A 23,405-nucleotide genomic window follows, 5' to 3' on the forward strand; every position below is an offset into this window, starting at 1 on the left:
ATCTATATGCCTAGTAATGGTCATGCATTAAGGTTTATCAGCCGTAATGGCTCAGTTGCAGCCTACTGAGGAAGAGCTCTCCAGACTGAGAGTTTACGATATGGAAGGACCGCTCTATTCTTGTCTTTTCTTCTTACACTTTTTTCTTTAAGCCTCTGCTATTGCTTACAGGACACTGGGATAGGGGCATTTCAGTCTAACCTAGTACAGTTTCTATATCCTAATGTTCTGATAGAATAATTCCATCCTGATTCCAAACATTTTCATCCTTCTGAAAACAGGCAGACTTACTGAGAAAAAAAATCATGGGTAGCAGAATTAACACCATGAAATAAGCATGGAGCATTTGATAATACAAAGTTGATGTTTACTGAGAGCCTGCCCCTGGCACTCACATTTGGAAGACTGGGGTTTTCAAAAGCCTAGTGTTTTTGGCCTAATCCTAAATTTATGGGATTTATTTGTCACTCTATTCAACTTGAAATGTCAATAAATATTTTGAAATTACACTTTACTGTGCTGATATTTATTTCAGCTTAACAGTTGCATTAATTTGAGCAGACAAGATCATTTGTTGCTTCATTTTCTCTCATGCATTAGTTTACAAAACCTGTCACAGATTGCATTTCAGGATGTGTTTTGACTGTTATAAAAATGGAATAATTTATAATCATACAAGGTGACACCAGTTCTCAACGTTTTAATCAGTACCATTATAAAACATTCAAGCTAGCAGTCATCAGCATATAACAACCACCCAGCACTTGCAGTAGCAGCAGCAGAAGTGGTGACAAATGACAAAGCAGAAATTACCCCTAAAAATGAAATGAAGTAATCACTGACCTTCCAAATACTGGGTTTAGCTGCTTGGGGATATAGTTTTCCCTGTCTTTAATTTCTGTTTTGCCCAGTCTCAGCACAATGTAGGGATCTGACTTGCCATCTGGGTCAGCTGGACGGAGGTTAAATGCCTGTTAGGAAGAAAGACCGTGTCGTCAAGAGGCTTGGTTGAAAGCAGTCTGGTGATCGCGCAGGACTGTGGGTTTCCYGGCAGGTCCTGGGGTGTCTTGGAAGTGAAGGGTAAAGCCCAGCTTGCCTGGTGTCATGCAAATTCTGGCATTTGGGTTTGCAGGCTATTGGGGAAAGATGATCTGGAGGAGGACAGGGTTTCCAAAGGTGGAGCAGATGCGAGCCTCATCCCTGGAGACCACCACTGCTAAGGGAAAAAAGGCAAGAGGGAGAAGCAACACTGAGAAAGAAGCTGGCTGCACTCGTGTATGTGGGATCCAGGAAAGGTTTTCCATAAAGAAATGGACCAGATCTTTGAACAGTGTAAAACACCACTTCCCAGACTGCCCCACTGTATTTAAGAGAGAGCTTGGGAGACTTTACACTCAGGAAATAAAATAACCTCTTCTTGTTCTTCTCATTTGTTTTGTTTGTTATCTTCTCTTTACCCACCATTCTTCTCCCCTCTTAGATCATCTGAATCACTCCTGTTCCTCTGAAATATCCATCTCCTTCCATCTCCTCCTTTCAGTTTTCATGTTGAGCTTCTTCAATATTTGGTCCCCTATATTTCCACCTCTTTCCCCTCCCAGTACCTTATCCACAACACCTACCATTTTGGTTTCTCCCAATTCACAGCCCTCACAATATATTCTCCCACTTCCCCCTTACAGAGAATGTTGTATTTATATGTGTGCAAATTCAAAACCACTCTCCTGATTAAAACTGGCTGTATTTACATAATATGACTGGAACATGTTATCTGTACTACATTAATTCCAGCTCCTTATGTCTGAAGAAGCAAAGCATTTCTCCAGTCTGAGCCAGCATCCTTGTGATTTATCGTGAGGAATGCATAATATTTTCTATTCTAATCATCCATTCCTAGAATATGAAGTATTGTCTGAAATAAAACAAAAAAATTCTGCCACATGTATGAGGTTTTTTAGAAGCTCCACTGCAAAGACACTGGAGGTAAACTGAGTTGAAAAGCAACCTGCAGGTTACTTCAAGGTTAAAAGAGCTTCTGTCTACTTACTGCCACAATGTACACCCTGATGAGGACTTTGACGGAGTGGTTTGGCGGTATCCCTTGCAGAACACGGGGCTGCCCTCCCTCCAGCATGCTGCAGTCCTCAGGGCTTGGGTATATGCACAGGCAGCCCTGGGAACACATTTTGTTTTATATTTCCATTGAAAATATATCAAGCACAACGCAAAAAAAAAATTGAAGGGAACATAGGTTCAATGTGCTAGGCCTGATCTTTTCAAATATTTCTCTTCTATAACTTACTACTAATTACTGTTGCATCTAGATCACTGCAAGAAGTACTTGCAAGCTCCTAGCTCTCCATTTTATTAAATAAATACAACAGCTGCAGGTGTTCTAGGTCTATTTTTCTAAGTACTGATATTCTAAAGAAAACATTTTGCTCTTAATTGCGTATCTGTAAATTGATAATTCCACTGAGTTAGATTCAGTCTGACTGGAGCCCAGCTTGCCCTATATTTTTGCAGTCACTATACAAACCATATAAATCAATATTGACTCATGCTGCTGAGTAGATCATACTGCCTGAAAGCAACTGGCAAGTCATTTGAAGAAAAATTTGCATTGCAAACTAGCTGAGGTATTAATGAGTTTAAGTTACCCATTCCTCTGCATTATGAAGTGCTTGAAGTCCTGCTAACATTATTTATGCTTTGAACTACATTTGCAGATTGTTTAATGGTGTCCTGGATTAGGCTGTGCAATTGTCTCCAAATGGAGCAGCTGTAAGAGCCTTTATTTAAATTATTCAAAATTACATACAAAGAACTATAACTGACAATGTAGAAATAAAGTTGCATTAGCGGAAACTGGACTACGTAATATGTCTCTTTTCCACCTCTGTGATTTAAAACTTTTTTGTAATTCCTTACTTCAAAACAACAGTGAACACCTGGATTTGGTTGTTGCTTTCATCTATGAGACAATGGGTAAGGAAAAATATGATTCTAGATCCAATAAAAGAGGTAGCTATTTATAACAGACTGTCAATGTCTTTGTCTTTCACCTTCAGTATACCTGAAATACGCATGAAAATATACAGTCTCTAAATTATCACCCATCTAATCAGCATTTGAGCTCACCTTAAATTTTCCTATTATTCTGTCCTCAGATTCAGCATGAATTTCATCATTCGATTTTCCTCTTAAGAGCTGGAAAGTTTTCACCCAGTCTTCAAAGTTATTAAATTCACTCTCCAGGTCTCCTTCATAAATCTTTGAAAATAAGAGAATGTTTATTTTGGTGGCATGGTGAATATATTTATAGCAACTGTTTTATTACAGAATGACTTGAAATCCAGTTTTGACACAAAATACAGGTTTTAACAAAACCAAGGTTTTACACAAAGCTCCTTGAGGAAAAGTAGTCCATTCCCCACACAGAACAGGAAGAGTTTTGTTCTTAACCAATGTCCTGCCCAACTACTGGAACAGTGCATTAATGTAGCAGATAAAAGTGGCTCTAGAAGGATCAGAATGGATATTTATAAGCACTGGTTTGGGGAAAAAGCAATGCGGATGGCCACTCTTTCCTTCGTGAGAAGGCTCTGCAACATGCCTGTGATGTACTTTTACCCTTTTTGACTGTTATGTTAATGTATCACAACAAGACAGCAAAAGAGACAATGATAAAGTGTTGTGGGGACAGAGCTTTAGCACAGGTAAAAAGACAGCCTTTAAAAGGACAACTTTATCCTTCGCCCGCTACTTGTAATTTAGGAAGTGTTACTGAGTGTGAAGGTGAGGGGTCTAGTTTAATGCCATCTGTTGAAAAATGGAAACAGCATTAACAGCTGTTTCAAACTCTCCTTTATTTGGCTGCTGTCTAATCCAGGCAGTCCTCATCTTTTCAAACCTCCACACCTCTCTAGTTGTTCTGCATGACCCATAACGTTTTCTTTGACTTCCTTCTGTTGTTGCTCAAGTTTATCTAACACAAGCTGAATATTGCCTCACCATCAGGGAGGATGCACCAGCAGTAATGTTTTCCATATTCTTTTTAAGCCTTTCTTAATTCACTTCAACCTTTCCAATGTGACATGCCCCAGAAACTACATTTCAGTGCTGGCATCATTCCAGAAAAGATATTTTTAAGCCAAACTATCAAAACAATTAAGTGAATTGGCTAGGTGAAGTGCTCTCATGTTGCAGAGACACATTTGATTATTTATATTCCAAACATCACCACAACAGAGAAGAGAGAAGAGAGAAGAGAGAAGAGAGAAGAGAAGAGAAGAGAAGAGAAGAGAAGAGAAGAGAAGAGAAGAGAAGAGAAGAGAAGAGAAGAGAAGAGAAGCCTGATATTCACAGTGAATTAATTCAGGTAACAATTCAGTGTTTTACAGAAGGAGAACACCAAAACTGAATTTTGCCTGAGTCTCACCAGCTACCTCTATATTGGTAAACTGAAGGCCAAGTGGGCCTACATGGCCTTGGCTCTCCTCTGGGCTCCATGTGCTGATGTGCACCACCATTATTGTGTGTTTTATTCAGTTTAAAGTGTCTGAAATAAATGTAAGGGGGAGTGTTATTTAACTTGGTCCCGGAGGACAAGCTTTGGGAAGACAGTGACTAGCATCCTTATCTGTTACCTTCTCTCTTACCTTCAGTGTTGCTAAGCTGGGAGCCTCTTCCTTCAGTTTCTTTTTGAATATCTTATCCTTCTTCTTTTTGTCTGGATCCTCTTCTACATTCAAGGCAATGTGGTCAGAAGTCTGCTTATCTGCAGAGATTTCATGACACCATTTAGGTTTTTAGTGATGGATGCCCACCAGATGTTTCAGATAAGAATTGAAAAGGTGAAAGAAAATGGAAAGATTTTCTATTTTCAGATGGAAAACACATCTTGAGGATTCCCTCTCTCTCCTCCTCCATTCACTCTTGAGCTGCCAAACAGCAGGTCCTCTCTTTTCCCACGACTCCTCCTAGACAGAAAGGTGGCACTTTTACCCATCTGTGGCTGACTCAGTCTTCACGGTAAGCCTGGTGTATCAAGTCYGATGTTGTCCCATCTCATTTCTTCCCTGCTGGCCACCTCCCATAATGCTCCGTTCCTGCCTCTCTCTGTCCTCCCAGATATGAACTAATAAATCTTAGTACCTTTCATGCAGAATTTAAGGTTTATTTAAAAGCAGAAGTCACTTTCAGGCTGACTGATTTCAGACTTCCAAGTCACCGAAACCTTTCTCTTCTCAAAGGCATCACAAAACAGAGCTTATCTCACCTTGGGAAAGTCCAGTAGTGTGAGAAATGGGAGGAAGTATCATCTGATCAGCCTCAAGCCAGACTCCAAACACTGAGAGGGGGCTTCCCAACAAAAACAGGATGAGCCCTCAAAGATGGTTCCATGATGGTTCAGTTCTTGGGCTGAGGTCTGGATTTTGAGTTCACTTCACTTTTGTTTTTTGAGTAGTTCATATATCTTTGATATCAATAGCATCAAATATTTAGAACTATATATATGTTTCTCAGTGCTTTCATATATGTATAATGCTTATGATCATAGGTTAAACTACATAGAAAAAACTATCAGAAGAGATTTTACAAGGTCTTAAGTCATCAGTCAAAAAGAAAAACCACCACGACTGCCTGAATAGCATGTGGGTGGATATCACAATATCAGGCAAAAATCTAATTGTAGTGGAACATCACACCTTTGTATAATGTTTTCTATCTAAATATTTCTCCCATGTAGATAAGTGAGCTCTGCTCAGACACTGATCTTTGCTTCGTCTCTCAGCAGCACTGATGATCATTGAAACACTGTCAGCTGCCATTTCCAGAATGATAAAATCTGACATTTAGATTGTGCCTTCCACTCAGAGCAATCACCACACCTTCTTTAAAATAGAAATCACCTCAGTCTCTGGTGAAATACAGTCAGTCCTGGCATAGGAAGATGCTATAGTTTAAGTCTGAATGGCTACTCTGTGCAAAGAATGAACATTTGTTTCCTTTCTCAGTCTGCTCAAGCGGTTGCATTAGTCAACACAATYTGCTAGAGCTCTGTTTCTCTGTGAGGGGACCTGTTAAGCCATGAAGTATTTCCTTCTGGTTGTATATATACATACACACACACACAAACACACAGACACAGAGGCAAATTCTTTTAGGTTCTTGTCCAAAAGGTTTTCCACTTGACCCTAAGATAGACGCAAAGCTTAGCAGCTGTGGGAGTGACACACAAGATTTTGGACTCTCCTAGTAGAATCTGTTCCCCTGTCATTGATCCTAAATTGGATTCAAAATGGAGAGAAGTTTCTTTTTCTGAACCTGTTACAAATGCAACCTACAGTTACAATAATCTCCACTTTCCATCATTCAGGACGTGGAACCTGCAAATCTTTGTGCATGAGATTTGAATGTTAACCCAATATTGCCTGTGAAGTTTTAATGTACCCACCATGTAATCAGCTATAGAGGAAAGTCTTACTGGCATAATTCTGTTATCAGACATTTATTCTGAACAGTAACATAGTATGGAAGCAAAGTATTAGTAATACAAAATCCAAATAATTCACTCACTGTTTTCAGGTTTTCCCTCACTGGAAAAAAGTCCTTTTGCCTTTCAAAAGAAAAAGATGATGGACAAACTCCTTAGTATGAATGTAATAGCAAAAAAAGAATCGTTTAGCTGTAAATCTAGTTTTATAACATTGCTCATCCATGTGAGTTTTGAGCTGCTGGGTGACTTACTTTTTGCATTTTGAGCACAGAAGCATAGTATTTTGACCACCAGTCAATAACATTTTCAGCTGATTCATCTGCAATTGTTCTTTTTTTCCTCTTTGTTGACCGTTGGATGGATTTTTTCAAGTCCTAGCAAAGCAGAAGGAAAACACTGTTGAACTGTAGGACTGGTTAAAAATCACCTGAACCATGACATCAAGCTTGAACAGATGTATATAGTGAATATTTTGACCCCCAAGAGCTAATTAATATGTATAAGTTTCTCTGTATGTTACAGGAGCAATCCACACAAAAATCAAATCTACCCAGAGAAATGGTAATGATGTTTTAAGGATAACAGTAACGATACTTTAAGCATCCTGATATAAATTGGTTTCTCCCACCTTGAGATCTTTAAGTTTGCAAGTATTTTAAGAACTCCCATTATTACTGTATTGCCTTTTGGAAGAAGAAAGATTCCCAGTAGCTGCTACAATTCAACCATTTTCTCGTTATAAAAAAACTAAAAAGTCTGATCCTGAAAGTCACCTGCTAATGCAGCAAATCATACTAGCTTCATTCTTGTTTAAGAAGATTTGCCCTTGTTAAATAGAGTGTTTCATCTTATACCCTCACCAAGAGTTGCCAGTTTGGCTGTGGAGGTAGGAACGTAGACAGAAAGGTGGCAACGATAATTAATATGACACAGATGGTTAAATTACTGTGTTACATCTAGGAATCTTTTCTTGCTATATTTTGCCCTTGCACATAAAAGTTGTTCTGTAACAGATGAAAGATCCAGACTAGGTAGCATCCATGCAGCTTCCTTGACCTTCTAATTATTAAGCATGCTGGAAACATTGGAACATCAATAAACCAGGGGCTAAAGGAAGAAGTGGATGCTTTATGCTGCTGCAGAAACATCTACTGAAATGAAATTCAGAGCAGTTTCCTCTGCTTTTATTGTTGTCAGTGAAAAAGTGATTGTGATAGGAGAAACTACAGAGACACAAAGAGCTATAGCACATGCATCTGAACACAAAAAAGTGTACAATCTAGAACACATACTGTGCTGTAGCTGTCACGCTGACCAGAATTGCTTTGTTTCCCTGTGCTTTCCTGTCTGCTTGTACCCACCGACTGACACCAGTTTTATGCTTTGACTGTAAGCTCTTTGGGACGCAGACTCTTTCTGCTTCATGTTTGTACAGCATCTAACACAGYGGGGTGCTCACGCTACCTAAACACCACAGACATAGAAGCAGCCATTCACAGAGACAGTCTTTCAATTAAGTGGATTGTTTAAGGCCAGGAAAAGCAAAAATCCCACCACTCCGGTAGTGCTTGTCTACAGAATGAACATCTGGCACAAAAGGAAAGAGAGACAATATCTATTAATGGAATTAGAATGATATTATGTAGGGTTAAAGCAGCTTTGCTAACTAGTTCTTTCAAGGGCCAGCAAGATACTGTGGGTGTTCCCAGCCATACCCAGAATCTCCAGCAAGTTTTCATCTGGAAAACAGCTCTGTTATTGCTACAGCATCTGAGGATGTCATAGCTAATCCTGAGTTTAAGATGAGAGATTACCATTTTATAGAGAAGGACTCGAGTCTACAAGACTGGAAATAATAACATTTCTAATTACAAGGTAGCTGGCAGCTTCAGCTATGCTCACCTTCTGTTTTCTGACTTTCCTTGACTGAGAGCCAGAGTGTTCTGGTTGAGGAGCAGGAAGTGGTGCAGGATCTGCTTTTGGCTCTACTACTGTAGATTCACCATGCTCCACCTCAACATAGATATGATCCACTGAAGATGCTTCTGCTAGTGATAACTCAGCAGCCTGGGAGGACTCAGGTGAAGCTGAAACTGAAACTTTGCAAGTTAGGTAACATTTGACCCTACACTCAATCCCAAAACAGCATGTCTTCTAAGCACATGCCTAGCRTTAAGCCTCTGAGCAGGCCCCTCACTGTTTTCATGAAGCAGTGCTTTGTCCTTTCATTCGGGGTCAGGACTGGACATTTACCTTTGTCGGTTTCTACAGTGTCTAGTCTATTTGATGTGTTCTGAGGACCCAGCTGGGCCTTACACAGGAATTGCTTAARGCAGTTTATGGTGTGCGTTCCAACAAGGGTACTCCTCCCAAACGCTCTCCAGTCRACTACGCAGATACTCAGTGGCGGATGCAAGAGCTCGTTTTCAGGCAGTTCCTAGCGGAGGAGGACAGACAGCAACATGAAAATTGAGAGAATAGAGATCATGCTGTAGGATATGTGTCRTGCACAGCAATGAGACTGGTGCTCCTCCCTCCCTTCTCCTCCCCAGCTATTACTATACTCAAAATGAAAAATGCGTGCAACCTAGGCTGTGTTACTGAGTCCAGTCCTGTGCTGTCGTAGACAAACACATCATATCAGCCCTCTGGGAGAATCAGGAACATTCAGAGGGAATGAACGTGGGTTGGAGGTTGTATTAATGCCTCTGCTCTGGTATCCAGGCACTACTGTTGGGGTTTTGATATCCTTGTGCCTTATAGATATACTTTTACCTCTGGGGATGATGCCAGCTAGAGCAAATCAGATGACATTTTTTTCTCATATTGATCTTTGTCCAGTGAAACTACCAGCTCTTATAACCCAAACAACAGAAAAATAATAAACCTCCTAGTCCATAACAGCAAGGCTTACAGCGTGAAAAGGTCCACAGCTCATAAGCCAGATATGATCCATTCACTTAAAAGCCCAGTAGTACACAAGGGAAAATTAAGAGGACTGAAAGAAAATATAGGAAATTGAGCTCTACCTTGCAAAATAGGAGAGGAGGAGGAGAAGAGAAGTACTAAAAATATCCCTGTTATCTGGCAACAAGTTCCAACCTATCAGTAAAAGCTTGATTGCAACATATTTCCTTGCCTTCCTGAGACATGATTAGGAACATCATCTCCTTTTATCATACATTTGTAGCAGAGGTCTTTTAAAGCATATTTGAATCATTAGTTTTTTACATAAGAACTGATGTTCCTTAATATTTAGTCAAGACACAGAAGAAATGACTTGACAGGAAAGGATGGAAATCAGTAATTAGCACCTTGTCTACCCAGAGAATGGACAAGCAAGGAGCAGCATGTTGTACGCACCACTTCAAACCAGTCTGCAAGGACATTGAAATTAGGATTTTTCTTGTAGCTCTGGATGACAGAGGATTTCACCCCTTTCCCTGCACATTCGATGAGAACCTGGGGACGATCTACAGAGAGGAGCTGGACTTTCTTCAGTTCTCGGACACCCCAGAACAGAACCTGTTGCAGGCAGAGAGAAATTATCAGAAGCACACAGAGGCCCCCAAGTATGCGGGAAGTCTCTGCTGTGAACCTGTCACCTCAGATCCCTTTGGGAATGCAGGACTGCCAGGAAAAGAAAGCTGAATCTGGTATCCAATAACCATCAGGATTATGGTGGAAGTTAAAGCAGTTAACAATGTCAGCCTGTTGGCAGGGGGGTTATTGTCATCAGCAAGCAATAATAATCACATTTGCAAAAGTCTTCTTTTCAGCAGCGCAAAGGAATTATCAATCTGAACAGCAGAGCCTCATTTTGTTAAAAGTGGCAGAGCTGTTGAAGGGGTAAACAAATTGCACACAAGCAGAGATGGCTAACAGTGCTCAGTTAGCCCTCAGGTCTGCAACAGATGGGGGAGGTCTCCAAGCAGTTTTCTTTCAAAGGACCATTCTCCTGGTTTGGAGGAGACTGGTTCTGTAAACTAGGGACGTGCAAGAAAAACGGGGCTCTGTATGGGATATGCTGGAGGGTCTTGAAGGAGAGGACTGGGGCTGTAAGGGATGGACAAACTGTGGTTGGAGTTTTCTGGAAAGAGGTAAAATTAAAGGTTAGTGAGTGAAGCTATGAGTCTCATAAGTCTGAAAAGAAGATTGGAACTGAAAGTGAGCGTGAGGGGTGACTTGCATGCTAGGAGGACGGGGGACTGGTGTGAGTGGGATGCAGCAAGTCACACAGGACCCCCAAAGTCCCCTTGGTGGCAGAGGGCCCTGGAGGAGCATGGGGGTCTGTGAGCTCCTGCTCTATTGCCAGGGGTTCCCGGCTGAAAGAGGGGCACACTGCCATAGTTACAGGGGCTCCATGGCAATTTCCTTTGGTGTGGAATATTGTTCATAGTATCTTGACAAAAATAGGTGTGTTATCTTTATACTGTTGTATCATTTCCTTGCTGTAAACCCTCCAGAACCCGTGTTTCACTATATAAACATGCACTAATTATAAACCTATTCTCATGGCAATTAAACTATCCGGATCTGGATGCAATTTACCTGATTTTAAGGTGCCTGAGGTATCACACTGAGGAGTGGAGTTGCCCCGGGCTCCCTCCACAGTCAAGTGACACAGAGAAGCACTTTCAAAGCCTGGTTTAACCTATTAAAATCTGAACCAYCCTGTGAGGGTGGCTGCTCTGCTCAGCTGACCAAACGAGAAGCCTACAATGAGGATGCTTCTAGGATGGGTACCGCAGAAATAGGTGGGATGAATTTCACAGCAGTGTCAAATAGACAGTATTTAAGCAGCGCAAAGCAATCCTATTGCAGGGGCAGTGGGAAGCCCTCAGCACAATACTTAGAAACACCTAAGTTTCAGGATTTAAGTTGTCCCTTTAGCATCAGTGCAGTAGCTCATGGCCTCATTTACCTCACATGCTTGGGTGTAAAAGAGATACTGCTAAAAAACCCTCTTTCCTATGCACAGAGAACAGTAGTTAACTAAAGGATACRGCAGAGCTAACTTTCCTTTTCACCGCTCAATTGTTTGATCTTTGAAGGCAAAGCAGGAGTAGCTTCTGAGCTCCTGCACAGGTATTTCTTGGGAAGTGCCATCAGGTTGCACAAGCAGTCTGACTTGGCACAGCAAAGTGGGCAAATATGCTGCTCATGCGAAGGCTGCAGGATGAGCGACAGGGAGTGGTGAGGTTGGGCAGGATCCAGGCATTGTCCCAACAGATGAAAAGCTGCCACTTTTCCCTGCTTTTTAACATAATGGGACAGTGGGCTCAAATAGTAGCTGACTGAGAGGAGCAGACAGAAGGTGCAAACATTCATAGACAGGCAGGAGACATCACTTGGCTGAAAACTGGGTCCCAGAAAAGGTGGTTGATGCTGCGCTTCACTGCCAGCGAAGTCAGCTGCCAGGGGAAGGTCTCAGTTTCCCACAAGCATTTCCCGCGGCCACGCAGAGCGCAGGAGAGGAGAGGTAGGACCAGCAGGCACACGCTGCCGCGTCAGCCGTTGCCCCCCCGCTGGCCGTGACTGTCGTCTAGCCTTGACCACTTGCAGGAAGAAGCACTGCCTTGCATGTCCAGCACTGGAGAATCAATCGGATCTGACCTTACCCCATGTATTTTGCAAGTCATATGCTATTTTTGTATTATGCGATTCCTACTGATTACAATTTAAAGATCATCATCACTAYATAATTAAAGCTTTACAGTTCAGTAGGAGAATGTAAGGATCTGAGATTCCAAAACAGTCAGAAATATTCTAACTCACCTCCACTCTATATTTGCTTAAAACAGGTCGGATGTCTGCTGGAACTGGGTAGATCTGGGTAACATCAGGTGGATCCACTGGGGGAAGACTGTCTGGATCTGACTCAGGAATCTGAAAAATTCAACAGAAAAGGCTCAGCCTGCTTTGTGGAAGAATAAAACAATATCAGAAATATCTGTGAATGGTACTTTAAACATCAATTTAATGCAGCTTTTCAAGACACATTGCAGAGCAGACAGGTTATGCTGTGAGAGTAATGTGACTTGGATTGCTATCTGTCCTGCTGCGATGCTAAAACACTTGGCAGGAAGTGTGTTCAACAGACTCAGTTAAAGCACCTTTCCAAAAAAAGACTCTTTTGTCCTAGCAGGACATAGTCTGTGCTAAAGACATGCAGGTACTGATGAAGCATGGTAATTCTATTTAATAAAAATCCTGAGTAAAAGCTGCTGAGAAGACTTTTGTAGGAAAATTCTAGGTCTGATTCTAGCTACAAAAAGGCTAATAAGTTTAGTACAGATGAGCAGAACCACACATTTACCAGATGGACAGAATGCCAATACTTTTCAGCCATATTATACTTTGGAATAGCAATCCTGCGTTATTTTGGAGACATTATTTTAGCTATTTGGTCACACCTACCATTTGCACCTAGCACAGATCAGGAGACCTGCCAAGCTGGAAAACACACTGTCACAGCATTTGAGAACATGCCAGTCCCATTTCCAATATTAAGACTGTGTCCTCTCTTTGTAACTGCAATAATCTTGCTGCGGGCAGTGCTCACGTTCTTCATTGTGATTGCGCATAAATCTGTTCCACATTCAGGAGTGTATTCAGCTGTACACCGTGGCCCTGTGTTAGGTGAATTGAGGGGCACATATGCCACCACGGCTCTGGGGCTTGATGATCTCACACTGCTCTGTGCCTCTTKCCATGCTCCAAGCCCTTCTCCCCGCATGAGTCGCCTTCTGTGGGAAAGTTCCCTGGCTTCATTTCCCAATCCCTTGCTAATTTTCAGCAGCATATTGCTGACTCCTGCTGATGGAGCAATTAATCCTGGATACCATTTCTAAGTGCATGAGGTACAAGAAGGTGATCAGGAGCAGTCAGCATGGCTTCACCAAGGGGAAATCACGCTTAACCAATCTGATTGATAGCCTTCTATGATGGAATGACTGGCTGGGTAGATGAGGGGAGAGCAGTGGATGTTGTCRACCTAGACTTCAGCAAGGCTTTTGACACTGTCTCCCATAACATCCTCATAGGCAAGCTGATGAAGTACAGGCTAAATGAGTAGACAGTGAAGTGGATTGAGAACCGGCTGAAAGGCAGAGCTTGGAGGGTTGTGCTCGGTGGTGCAAAGTCTAGCTGGAGGCCAGTAACTAGCGGTGTCCCCCAGGGGTCAATGCYGGGTCCCATCTTGTTCAATTATTCATCAGTGACCTGGATAAAGGGACAGAGTGCACCCTCAGCMCTCAGTGCACCTTTGCTGATGATGATACAAAACAGGGAGAAGTGGMTGATACACCAGAGGACTGTGCTGCCACTCAGAGGGACTTTGAAAGGCTGCAGAAAGGGGCAGAGAGGAACCTCATGAAGTTCAATAAAGGGAAGTGCAAAGTCCTGCAGCTAGGGAGGAATAACCCCATGTCCCAGTACAGGCTGGGGGCTGACCTGCTGGAAAGCAGCTCTGCGGAGAAGGACCTGGGAGTGCTGGTGGACACCAAGTTAAGCATGAGGCAGCAATGTGCCCTTGTGGCCAAGAAGGCCAATGGTATSCTGGGGTGCATCAGGAAGAGTGTTGCCAGCAGGTCGAGGGARGTGATYCTCCCCCTCTACTCAGCCCTGGTGAGGCCACATCTGGAGTACTGCGTCCAGTTCTGGGCTCCCCAGTACAAGAGGGATGTGGCACTACTGGAGCAAGTCCAGYGAAGGGCTACAAAGATGATTAGGGGACTGGAGCATCTCTCTTATGAGGAAAGGCTGAGAGAGCTGGGCCTGTTTAGCYTGGAGAAGAGAAGGCTGAGAGGAGATCTTATCAATGTGYACAAGTATCTGAAGGGAGGGTGTCAAGAGGATGGRGCCAGACTCTTTTCAGTGGTGCCCAGCGACAGGACGCGAGGCAACRGGCASAAACTGAAACAYAGGAAGTTCTGTCTAAACTTAAGGAAAAACTTTTTTTACTGCAAGGGTGACAGAGCACTGGMACAGGTTGCCCAGAGAGGCTGTCGAGTCTCCATCCTTGGAGATGCYCAAAAGTCATCTGGACAGGGTCCTGTGCAACATGCTCTAGGYGACCTTGCTTGAGCAGGGGGGTTGGACTAGATGATCTCCAGAGGTCCCTTCCAGTCTCAACCATCCTGCGATTCTGTCATCTTCTAAGCCCATGTAAGGCAGATCTGAAGCCTAGCCTGGTCTAGCAGATTCCTATAAAGAACAGCTAAACCCATGACATGATGMTCACTCCTACCAGAGACTCAGGCTGTGATAGCACATAAAAATAGGAACATTGGTTTAACAGGTGAACCGACAACCTACAGGCGTAACTCTTTTTGGCTTCCTTGTGAAGTACAGTACCTAAAGATTACTGAATACATACAGAAAAAAATAGTAAAGGAGACAGATGCAAAATATCTTTGGATGAATTTAAAGGAGAACAGATGAGCCATGCTGTGATATGGACCAAAAACCTTTGAAAACATCTGGGTTCTGGGAAAAAGAAACACAACTTTTGGAGTGCTTCATAGTTATTAAGCTAAATTGTCACTGTTGAAAGGTAAAGCATCTGAGATACAACTCTAAAGGGACCTGTAAARTTGAAGTCTTCTGCTTCTTTTAACTGGGCCATCTGTCTGTTTTATACAGCTATGTATTGYTGTGTGGGATTTTAATTAGTATAAAGAAGAAAGGATATGTTCCTTAGTACCTTGTGGGTGAGGGAGATGTGTGGAAAACACATTTCCTAGCATAGTACCTGCAGCATGTGCTAGTAATAACATAATCAACAGCCATAATTCACATGCATATGTTTATTGCCTTTTATCCGTAAGAATTCAAACCAATTCATTTAATAGATTTCACAGAATTGAAGGCCAGAGAAAAACCTTGCTCTGACCAGGTCAGTGACTCCCAGCACATTTCCTTATGTGTCCCCATGGAGCAGCAGGGCCTTGAGGAGGGTCTAGCATGTGCTATGGACTATGTCTAGCACCTGGGACATACCATGGCAGTATCCCAAAACTGCAGGTGAGGAGCCAGGAAGATATAACCAAATGGGGTCTTTCTGAACCTGAAGTTTGGTAGGCATGGCAGGGTGGTGGTAGAGTACCTACCATTTCCCCGAAGATGGTCTGGAGACCATCTTTAAGTGACTAGTCTTTAACCATTAAATTTCACTCAGAAATTCTGACATTGAGCCCAAAGGCATTGCCCCCTTTTTTTTTAATTTGTGGAACCATAAAAAATTATAAATTAAAAATAAACCTTTTTAGAAATTTCACATACAGAAATTGCTGTATAGTGTAGATGAGCTTATCTTTCTTAATTACCTTTCTGAAATCCCTTTAGAAGTTCAGGCATCTACAGATCTCAGGTTGAATATCACTAACATCTTCAATAAAAGTATCTCCACTAGCATCTTAGCACTAGCTCATTATCCAGTTGCTAGTAGAGGTCATGTAGATGGCCCTGCTCACTGTTAGCTCTTCCCTTTGAGTTCTGGTAATGAAGCATTTCAATCCATTTCAAGTTTTTCCTTGCATCTAATGCATATTTCTAATCAAAAAGAAATGTGCTTCTAAGGARAATGTTTAGGATAGATCTAGTTTTGTTGTATCAATGCGTCTGTTTCTATCACCCACTTCTGTGATGCTGTTCTAAAAACAAACAGAAACACACAGCTTTGGGAACTCTACCTGTCTGTCTAGAAATCCATTTGTCTGGCTTTAATTATATTAACCCTTTTTTAATTCTGCATTAACGGACATTAAATACTCTAAAATTTATCCCATAATAGATTAACTTACCCTTTGAAAAAAAAGAATAAATGGATAAGAGGCAAAGACCATCTGAAACAGATCTCACGGCAGATGTTGTGYCCCAATTCTGCTCTCAGGGTTCTCAATTTCATTGCACTATCTGACTTAGATAATGATGACAGGTGATCAAGAAAACTATGTTCATCTACATGATAAAGTGACTTATGCACATGTAATTCCTAAACTGGTGTATTTATCGTATCTTTTTTAAAATTGAAAAACAAATGGCTATTTGTCTCTTTTCTTACAGCTTGGGAACATATAACAAAGGCTCAGCTTAAGAGAGGAAGGCTGGAGAAATCTCCTGTCTGAGGACAAAACAGCCACATAAAGTTTTTTTTTTTTTAACTACTGGAACTGTCCCCTGAACTCCAGGACTGTAAACCCTGTCCAGACCATGACAAATGGTCATGTAAGACTGATATCAAATCTAGATTCCCTGGATTTTCAGCAAATCTTGAGCCCCTCTGAGCAAAAATCAAGGCTCCTAGTATCCATTAGTTGGTCTTGTCTTAGTCTCTTATTTTTATAAATGRCAGGCTGCTTTGTTATATCCATCAGTTTAGCTTCTAGCACTGACCCAGCATACCAGCATTATTTTGACAAAGGATGGTGCAGTTCTTACATACTGCTTTGTCAACTGGACCAAATGGTATCTGGAGATCAGAACTATCAATCAAGTGCATTAAGGATTATAGCCGAAGCAGTTAAGGGGTTAAAAGAACAGGAGAATGAATYAGTGATTAGAGATTTTCATTTCCCTCCTGACACAGAACATCATCCGGAATCCCCTGATGCTGGAAGGAGCGACTGGCACAACAGCTCTGAGTGCTTGGAAACCTTGCAGATGTTTTAATGTGCCTTTTCCTGAAGATTCCTTTAAATCTATGTTGCTATTATCTGCTGCGAGAGGTGCTCTAGAGTGCTGTCACTGAGAAGAATATTACAGAGCATGAAAATGAAGACTGCAAGGTCTTCACTTACAGTTGTTTTCAACTCTCTAGTGCAGTCTTAGGGGTGTATTTGGATATATCACAGAAGTTGCTCTGCTTTCCTCGTCTCGTAAGAGAGCAACACAAAACAGAATGCTTTCTTTGTTCACTGGAAAGGTGGATTTCAGTAAAAAAGGAGGGGAAATAATGGCTAAGGTAATAAACTATCCCCAGGTATACGCCTCTATGAGGATAGGCTCCACATGGTGTCATATTTCCAACTTTCATCAAGTACATAATTAACCCACGGTGCTTAAAAGYCCATTTTACCTCAGGAATATCATGTAAATGGTGTCACAGAGCCCCCGTTTTTCTCATTTCAGATTTCAAAATAAACTTTTGCAGGTTTCCAGTAGAAAGACGTTTCCTCTAAGTGGCAGCCCTGCAAATTCCATGTGTGCATCTAGCCCCAGGGGTACGTAGAATTTGCCTCGCAGTTGGAAAACAATGTGACATTTCTCTAAATATGTTAGGTGTGATTGAAAATCCAGTTTCCCTAATCCAATTCTTATTATCCACTGCTCCCTTTTAYGAAGAGAGAAAGTGGTAGTAAGAGAGTTTGAGGTTGCTGAAGCTGGTGCTATACATGACGGTGCAGAGCAGGTCATTGCAGTAGCAGTGGTATTTTCACAGTTGTCCCACAGGCCAGAGTCCTACGTAGGGTGTAGTCACTGGAAGGACAACAGGGCGAGTGGGGAGAAAATGCAGGACAGAGCATGTGAAGGGCTGGCAGGGCTGTGTGGGTGGGCAGTGGTCCTTGCTGCCCTGGCGTGATGGGAGGAGTGACACTCAGAGAGTGCAGTGGCAAAATGAGGCTGCTCCGGTTGCAATTCCCACCAGTTTGGGAGGGTGGTGTGCTCAATACCATGGCTAGCTTTAGGAGTCCATAAGGTAAGAGTCCTCAAGGAGAGAACTAACAGTCCAGAAAATCTAATTTACCTCCAGAAGCTCAAAAGCAGCAAGCAGGTCTCCTCCAGAAAGATTTCCACAATACACTGGGTGGTAAGAAAGTTTAGGTGGTTCATACTTTTGATCAGCCAGTCTCACCACAGGGACAGCCACTGTAGACCCAATATATTCTGCTTTACCCTAGATAAAGGAGAATACATGTGTCAAGTATCTTTGAATTTAACAGCTCTCTCAGGAGCCAAGATGATGCAGAGTTTAGTATTTGTGACAAAAACCTTCTCCTGAGGTAAACAGCAATATAAAATGCAATTGCAGCTACGAAAATGAAGCAGCAGTCCTTTTTACCTTTACAGGCATCCARTGTTTTGGAGTGCTACACTAAACTAGTGAGATTGTGTCAGAGCTTGCATGGCCAGAGATAAATCAAGGTCTCTCCAGACATAGATACAATATTTACAGCTGTATATACAGACCGGGGAAGATGCTTCTAATTTCTTCAAGCCTGTCTTTGGATGGAAGATTCACTTGGGAAAAACAAGGCCACAGCTTTGCAAGGATATTAAGTGAGACTTGGGGCTATATTCAGCTGCAAACTGTTGTAACATTGATCTCTATTCAGGAAGGTCATCCAGATTGCTTGATAATTTTTTTTTAATGCTTATTCAGTGACACAGCTTTGTCTTTAAGCTGTTGATAAGACGTAACAGCTCATGATTTTTATTAAGAAGGATTTCAAGTTTACCACTGCGTCATCATCGTACAGCTCTATGACAATCTCTGGGGGGAACTGAGCAATTTCCTCTCCGTCACCATAAAGCACGACTTTGTTGAAGAGCAGCATCTGGTTCCAGGTGGGGGATAACGTCTGAGGAATGATCTAATGAAAAACAGGAAATGTTTAGTATGCTATAAATTGATTGACTGGGAGTGGTTCAGCAGGACATGCTGACATGCTGGTGACGTCCTTTCCCATGGCCTGAACAACTCAGTTGTCTGAGCCACTGCATTTTTCAGCAGCTATTCCCACCCAAAAGAATATGATTAATTTGCCTTGACACCTGTATCTCCTGTTCCTCCTGAAGGCTTTTTGTTCTCCCATTCCCTGTTTGCCTCATGGGCTCCACTCTTTGTGTAGACAAGACTCTGAATTAAATTAAGAGGAAAGCTGTTGGTTTAGAAAAGCAGGGTCAGGCCCAAAGCTGTTAAAGAAAGGCCTTACTCAAAACTGAATCCAGTTTTCAATTCTTGAGAGTACATTTTTTCTGATTTGCTTTTTTCTTCAATATAATAACACATACACTTTTATAAAAACAAGGTATTTTATTGAATCACTCATAATAAATCACTAGTTTTTAGTTTGTTATACTTTAACGTACAAGGATGCTTATGGAATTTCATCACAGATAATGTTTTAACTGCCTAGGCAGGAAATATATTTAACAAAGATAACATTTAAAAAGGAAAAAATATGCCAACTGCAAAATGACTCATAACCTTCTATCATTCTTTTCAATGGAAATAAGGCTTTTGACTACAGTTTATCGTCACTTGGCTGACGATCTTCCAAAAACATGCAAGTTACTGCCTGCAGTATTTTATTCAGGCGGTGAATAAACTTTACACTTCTGTGCCCATAAAATGCTGTCTTCCTGGGCCACATTCTACTTTCCTGAATCTGGTGCATCTAAACACTAACTTCATTAGCTTTATTCACCAGCTTCTATTAGAAGTTAGAATCACATCATTGAAGAAAAAACATCAGTTCATACTCTCGAGGTAAAAGCAGCACAATCAGGCACTCACAGCTTCCAGCAGAGAAAGGGTTTTTTTGCTTCTCCCTCCCCTAATATACGCTGCAGAACTTTCTGCCAAACAAAAGGTGTTAGAGATCATTTTACAAGGACAGTGAGGACAGCCCAGAAATTACAGCTGGGTTATGTTCTAAGTCAGGTCTTTCCATCTTGCACATGATCAGCAAATTCAAGGTGCCGCAGAGCTAACAGGTGCCTTTTCACACTTGTGCAACTCCACGGGCCTCTGATGATGAGCTCCTTAGAGCACAGCAGACGCTGTCATGCATTCACTAGGAGTATTCAAGAATAGACACCTGCTAATTAAATTTAAACAGTCTTCTGTGGAGGCTTTTTGGGGGAGAGGGGTTGGGTGAGTGTTTTTGTATATACTTTTTTCCCCAGGGGAGACCATATTTGGCCCAGCATATTCTGCTTATGACCTAATTTTCAGAGCTCCAAACTCCATTTGAAATCTAGGACAGTTGTAGAGGGCTCAGGACCTTTGAAAGTCAGTCGTCCTGTTCTGAGATGGACTCTCTTCCTGCTCATTTGTCAGGGCCGTATTTCAACTCCTCTTGCARGAGCTGTGTGGAAGTTCCTCCACTGTCTCTAGAGGCTCCACTGAAAGCCCACATGCTGACCATTCACCCCCTGGAAATGCCTGAGAGAAAGGTGAGACCATTCCCCATGGCCACACTTCTGCAGCATTTAAGGGGTGCGGGTCTCACATCTCACTACACTTTCAGCTCATTTCAACTTTGCCACCCTAAAACCATCCTTGTGCACTGCTGAATTCCATCACCAAGACCAATACTGACCTACTGTTATGGCTACAGAAGCCATATAAAGCTCTTCTTCTTCCTTTCCTCTATCATTGCACGTATAGATAAAAGAGAACCATGGAGGATCATCCTCACACCAAGCAATGACAATGGCCCAAACTCAAAAGAAAGAGATGGAGAGAAAGGTAATTCACTTGCTACAGAGGCCCAGTAGACCCAGAGAACCTGACATCTAAAGGAGCTGAGATGAACAATGTTACTGCACCTCCCATTAGAGTAGCCGGCTGCGCTTACACATTTGCCTTGCTCACAGTGAACTGTCAGGAATTGCTCTTTAATAGCAGGCATCTAACTTTTCTTGCTAGGTGTTTCCTTGCAAAACCAAGATTTTTTCCTTTTCACAGCTTGATTGAGAAAACTGTTGACATTTACTGAAAGGGACTTTGCAACTTACCTTCGTGGTCTGGCAGTGTGACGTGAAAGTAACTTTTGCAAAGGGGTCGGAAAGTCCAGTGCTGTCAGCTGCAATGAGCCCCCTCGCCTGATACATGTGGGCTCTCAGCTGGAATTGGTGCTGGGCTATGTCATTACAATGAAAACAGTAATGTCAGCTTCATGGAAATGATACAGCATGTATGTAGGAGCGGAAGCTCAACCACCCGCCGTCCAACCAGGAGTCTGACAAGGGGAATTGTTGCTAGCACCATTTCTCTAATGAAACACCTGATACATTCAGAAGTAAGACTCCGGTGTTCACTTAAAATCAATGCCTGAGAAGTCTTTACTGCAAGATTGTTAATTGCCAGTTTTTATCTCCCGACACTTGTTTACCTACTAGATATTCAACAAGGTAGCTCCATCAGGAGACCTGAGGGATGCTTCCTCATGATGAGAAGACAGAACTGTGGGATGGGGAACAGAAAATATAAGATAACAGTTCCCTTCTCTCTTTGTCAGTGGCAGGACTGAGGACTCAGCAATGACACTGGTCTTTTGTGATCAGAAGATGCTAAACAATGATAATCTTGAAACAGTTACTTTAAGCAAAGGTGTTGCAGCCCTCGAAATTAGAGGTATTTAGGCCATGTGTTTCTTACAACCCTTCCTACATTGCTACTATRCAGAAGAAACAGTGTCTTACTTTCATACAGCAGGCAGGCAGGTGGATGCACCGTGCTGTGCCCTGGGCTGGTGTTGGATGGTGTTTCTGTCTGATAWCCTACAGGCAAGTTCTCCATGATGCTCTGGGCATATCTGGCAGGTCCAAGCCACAGGTAGGTGTCTACTTTTGCTTGCACATTCCAGCCTGGCGGGCGTTTGCCTGGTAACTGAGGAAAAAACACCCGTCATCAGCAAGCTCAAGATAGGGGGATGACTGAATGCTGAGTCCTGTCAAGAAAAAGTAGGCTACTAAAATAAAGGAGCATTCATGGAGTTGATAAACTGATAAATGACATGTCTCCACAGTGGGTGGCCCTGGGACCCATTTAGCACAAGGAACGTCTGTGATTCTTAGGGAAGCAATGGCTAATTGACTCAGTTGAAGGCCTGCATAAATGGCACACTGGCTAGTATGCACAGGTTTGTGCAAACTAGTTAACAGCTGCAAGCATGTCAATGCTATTTGATATCCTACTTTCCTCAGACTTTGGCSCACTTTACACTGCATGCAGTTTTGTTGGTCTCTGATAGCTGGTCCTGTGCACTACTAAAAATATTATTTCATGGTGCAGGTCAGAAAATACATTCCAATATAAAATATTAYTAGTCTTGACAAAAAATAGCAATAATATTTCCTTCTTCTCCCCTCTAACTTAATCTAGGTCTGCTTAATTCACGGTTTTATATTATCTATTCCTAAGGTAATTCTTGCTATGGATGTGACTGGAGAATGAATTACAGTATTTTTTTTGCTTATACAGGCAAAGAGTACTGTGCTTAGCAAATACCCATGACAATTTTCAAGAGGTTAGGTATTTCTATCTGCTCTTTAGCTATGCTTTATGGGAGTGCTCCCAACCAATCCAGATGAAAAGCTGCTAAAAAGTTGCTATATGAAGTTACTATTGCCTAATATTGTTCAGGCTTTTTCTTCTGGTCATAGTAACAATTCCACTGCATAATATTCCACTGCTGGGTACTGCAGGTCATATTGCCTTTGTAGGAGTATGATATCCACTAAAACTTTCCTTCAAAATAAGTAATATTATGCAATATTGTGGACATGTACTACAAACACCTAGACACATTTCAAGTAGCAGACATAAACTGCTATAGTACATCTGAATATCTAGGTTTCTTTGTTATCCGAGCTGAGTACATGCTCATCTCTCACCAAGCTCCTCCTGGGCTTCATGTGCTGCTTTTTGATGTCTTTGTCAGGAAAGAGGCTGTGCTTTTTCTGTCTGTTTATATATATATCTACAGACAAACCACAGATCTTGCTATAACAAGCAGCAAAGGAATGAATCACTCAGACACCGAGAGCCTTGCCGTGATGTTGTGGTTAAAAGAGGACAAGCATAAATAGAAGAAGTAAGCATTAATAAAAGATGGAAGATATAAGAACATATACATTTTTAGTACATTACAAAGACTAACATGTAAAA

The 23,405-nt window shown here is 41.9% G+C and overlaps 1 protein-coding gene across 1 annotated transcript in view; it reads right to left on the minus strand.

Moving 5' to 3' along the window:
- Positions 1 to 23,405, minus strand: part of FER1L6 (fer-1 like family member 6) — a 68,653-nt gene that overhangs the window by 17,372 nt on the left and 27,876 nt on the right. Inside the window, exons 18-31 of the mRNA XM_026074647.1 lie at positions 21,938 to 22,124; positions 21,251 to 21,375; positions 18,964 to 19,098; positions 18,252 to 18,401; positions 12,281 to 12,391; positions 9,866 to 10,027; positions 8,756 to 8,939; positions 8,405 to 8,589; positions 6,754 to 6,876; positions 6,583 to 6,622; positions 4,662 to 4,780; positions 3,142 to 3,273; positions 2,048 to 2,173; positions 844 to 971 (exon numbers count right to left, since the gene is read on the minus strand). Coding sequence (XP_025930432.1) covers positions 844 to 971; positions 2,048 to 2,173; positions 3,142 to 3,273; positions 4,662 to 4,780; positions 6,583 to 6,622; positions 6,754 to 6,876; positions 8,405 to 8,589; positions 8,756 to 8,939; positions 9,866 to 10,027; positions 12,281 to 12,391; positions 18,252 to 18,401; positions 18,964 to 19,098; positions 21,251 to 21,375; positions 21,938 to 22,124 — 1,907 coding nt within the window. The remainder of the gene's footprint in view (positions 1 to 843; positions 972 to 2,047; positions 2,174 to 3,141; positions 3,274 to 4,661; positions 4,781 to 6,582; positions 6,623 to 6,753; positions 6,877 to 8,404; positions 8,590 to 8,755; positions 8,940 to 9,865; positions 10,028 to 12,280; positions 12,392 to 18,251; positions 18,402 to 18,963; positions 19,099 to 21,250; positions 21,376 to 21,937; positions 22,125 to 23,405) is intronic.

The sequence above is a fragment of the Apteryx rowi genome, unplaced genomic scaffold, assembly GCF_003343035.1.
Source record: "Apteryx rowi isolate R43461 unplaced genomic scaffold, aptRow1 scaffold_394, whole genome shotgun sequence".
Classification (NCBI taxonomy): domain Eukaryota; kingdom Metazoa; phylum Chordata; class Aves; order Apterygiformes; family Apterygidae; genus Apteryx; species Apteryx rowi.